The sequence below is a fragment of the Dendrobium catenatum genome, unplaced genomic scaffold (assembly GCF_001605985.2).
Source record: "Dendrobium catenatum unplaced genomic scaffold, ASM160598v2 fragScaff_scaffold_621, whole genome shotgun sequence".
Taxonomy (NCBI): domain Eukaryota; kingdom Viridiplantae; phylum Streptophyta; class Magnoliopsida; order Asparagales; family Orchidaceae; genus Dendrobium; species Dendrobium catenatum.
The window spans coordinates 6,133,900-6,137,445 of NW_021319083.1; the positions used below are offsets into that span (position 1 = coordinate 6,133,900).

At 40.9% G+C, this 3,546-nt stretch overlaps 1 protein-coding gene across 1 annotated transcript; it reads left to right on the forward strand.

Annotated features, from left to right (window-relative positions):
- The first annotated feature begins 1,486 nt into the window (after positions 1 to 1,486).
- Positions 1,487 to 3,246, forward strand: LOC110105527. The gene is made up of 4 exons (XM_020835065.2): positions 1,487 to 1,552; positions 1,640 to 1,884; positions 2,016 to 2,447; positions 2,532 to 3,246. Exons 1-4 carry the CDS (start codon positions 1,487 to 1,489, stop codon positions 3,244 to 3,246), a joined length of 1,458 nt encoding a protein of 485 aa, XP_020690724.2.
- The last annotated feature ends 300 nt before the right edge of the window (positions 3,247 to 3,546 follow it).

Below are 3,546 nucleotides of genomic sequence, written 5' to 3' on the forward strand. Positions count from 1 at the left end.
AGATGCCTCACCACTAACCTCTCAGCTTGTTCAATAGTCTTATCCCAAAAGTCTTATGAGCTCTTGTAACCAAGAGCCCTCATACTACACAAACTAAGGAAATGAGGACATATAGTAGAAAGAATAATTTTTGTGGAACTTGATCTCTTGAATAGGCTTTTAAGAAAGAGAGTCCAGGATTCTAGTGAGAGAAAGCTCCACTTTCCGGTTTGAATTTATTCTCCCGCAGATTTTCTTCCGGCCGGTGGCATCATCGTCGACAGATCATTGGCGTTCTTGGCCGATGTTATGGAAGTTCCGTGGCCCCCAAGTCCTCTTCGATTTGGTGGTAGAGGTAGAAGCGGCCTGGTCATCAGAGAAGGGGCGAGATCGGTGATTCGTCTGACTGTGGTAGAAGGTAAGGGCAAGAAGATCTTGACTTAAGGTTCTTCGGGGCGGAATGATGCCGGAGAACTTGATAGGGATTGCAATTTGGGCAATCTTGAATCCTCTTTGATGAAGGAGACTGTCTTGAAGGTTAAAAGTTTTTTTGGGATGAATCAGGTTCTTCTGGTTCACGATTTGGATAATATTCAAATCACCAAGGATGACGGAGTTAGTGGAAATTGTAATGTCTCTGATAAGGGTTTATTGAATGAGAAAATCCCGATGGATAATACTTTGGATACTAATGGGTGAGGCGATGTTGGTGAGGTGGTTGGATCTTGGTCGAAGCCGAAACATATTAAAATTGATTTTAAAAATGAGCAAGGTGAACTTTCTGATGATGGAATCGCGGTTAAGCTCAATCCAATTTTGGAAGCCAAGAATTCGGATGTGCTAAAACAGTCGGTTATGATCAAAGTCCTAGGATGTAACGTGCCTTTCTCTGTCTGCAGCTTTGATTTGAGAAGGAAATGGAACAAGTTTGGTGGATTTCATATGACTTCAATTGGTATGAATTGGATCCTCTGCTCCTTCAAAATGAATGAGGCTATGGAAGAAGTTTTGAATGGGGGACCTTGGTATGTTAATGGATACGTTGTCAGCATGGATAGGTGGTCTACGACCTTTGATCCGTATTCGTTTAAAGGGATTTTAGCTCCGGTGTGGATCAGACTCCCGTGCTTGCCTCTGTTCTGCTGGGATGAGGATAGTCTTGCGAGAATTGCCTCTCGGTTTGGCACACCATTGTATTTAGATGGGAATACGTTTCGGTGAGGAAAGAGAGAATTCGCCCGTATCTGTGTCAGGATCGACCTGGAAAAGAAACTTCCTAATGGAGTCTGGATTGATGGTCTAGCCGGTAGATTCTTCTAACTGGTTGAGTATGAGAAGATTAATTTGCTTTGTTACCATTGTGGTCGAGCGGGGCATGAAGCGAGTGTGTGTCCTGAGAAGGTGGTTCTGGATATCAAAGATCAGGAGTTGGAAAAAACTGAAGTTGTTACAGGGGAAGTGAGAAAAGCTGTAGGGGAGGCTAAGTCTACAGTGATTAATACTAAATATGGGCCTTGGATACACGTCCAGTTTAAGAGCAGACGGGCTTTTTAAGGAGGAGATGGCTAATAAGGTCAGCGGGACTGCTAGCTTGGGAAATACGGATTAGAAGACTATTTTGCAAGAGCATGATGTTAGTGGAAAGGAAATTGATGAGCAGATGAAGAAATTGGATTCTGTTCCAGCTATTAATGCAGGCAAAGGAATAACGACAGAAAGTAGTAAATTAGGAATTTGTCTGAACAACTCATTTGCTGTTTTAAATGAAGACAGTGATGCAGATTGTCTTGGGAAGCTGGAAGAGTCTGTTAAGCTGTTGGACATGGGGAGGGAAGTTATGAATGATGATGTTGTGAGTTATGTTAAGCCCTGTATTAGTGGTTCTGCTAGAGTCAGAATTGCTAAGTAGCTGAAATCTTTGGGGCCGGTTGATCCTGAATTGAAGAAAAAGAAAAGGGATGTAAGAATGATGTCCCTAATTGGGGTGAGTTCCCCTACTCTTGCTTAATGTCTACACTATTATTTTGGAATTACAGAGGGGCTAGGAAGAAGGAGGCTGCTCTGTATTTGAAAGAGGTGGTTAGAGATCATGATATTTTTTTCATTGGCCTTATGGAGACAAAGATGACTAATATAAGTAGGAAGGATGTTGATGGTCTTATTGGTAAGGATTGGGATTATTTCCATTTTCCTGCTGTGGGCCTTTCTGGTGGCATCTTAGTGCTGTGGAATATGAAAATTGGGAATTTTGTGGTTAAAGATACTTCTTCTCAGATGATTGTTGGAGATTTATCTATCCCTAGATTGGGGATATGGAGGATTGCTACTGTTTATGGCAGTAGATGTTGCAAGGAGCGGGAAAGTCTTTGGAGCTTGTTGGGTAACTGCATGGTGAGTTCTAATCCCTCTATCGTTGGGGGAGATTTCAATTGTGTGCTAAGCAAAGAGGAGAAGGGAGGTGGTAAAAGGTTCCTTTTCACTAAAGGACCTAGATGTATGAAGTGTTTTATGACTAATTGTGATTTTCATGATGTAGGGAGTATTGGACCAAGGTTCACTTGGTGCAATAATAAGGAAGGGACATCCAGGATTTGGGAGAGGCTGGATAGGTGTCTTTTGAATTCAGCTGCTCTTCAATTGCTTCCTTCGACTGCTACTAGGCATCTTGCTAGGGTGGCTTCGGATCATAGTCCTATTGCCTTCAATGTGGATGACAAGGTGCGTGTAAAATCTAGAATCATTAGATTTGAGGATACTTGGAGGTTGTATCCTGCTGCTAGAAGCATTGTTTATCACTCTTGGAAGAAGAATGATTTTGGAGAGGAAGGTATGGTTCTTCAAATGAAGATTAATAGAACTTTAAAAGCTCTCTTTTTCTGGAGTAAGAGCAAATGTAAAGATCTAAATGAGTTAAAGGAGAAGCTGAAGATGGATATTCTGGAGTTTCAACATAAGGAAGCTATGGGTGGTGATTGGTTAGCTCATGATCTTATTTTAATTAGAAGTAAAATCCATGAACTTAATGTAACTTTGAAGAGGTTGTCAACATGGTGGAACCAATGGGATAAAGCTAGGTGGCTTGAGGAAGGTGACAGTAATTCCAAATTGTTTCACAATTTTGCAACGGCTAGGAGAAATGGCAACAAAGTGAACCAAATTAAAGATATTCATAATGTGGTGCAAATAGAAGATGAGGAGATTGAAAAGGTGTTCATTCAACACTTTGAAGCAAAATGGAAAGTTAGAGATTGTCAACTCACGGGTTAGCCCGATATCTTGGCACATCAGAAGATGTTCATGAGGATATCCTGGCCCTTAGCTTAGAATTTTTGGTGATGGAGCTACAGCAGTCAGTCTTCCAGTAAGGGAATAATCGATCTCCAGGTATGGATGGTCTTACTTCTTCTTTCTACAAGTACTATTGGGACATAGTGTGGAAAGACTTATGGAATGCTATAAAAAGTTTTTTTTACTTATGGTTGTATGAGAAAGGAGTGGAAAGATACCTGTTGGTGGAATTTTGAAAACAGGGTTTTTTTTTTTTTGAAAAATATTAGTTTCCTTTGA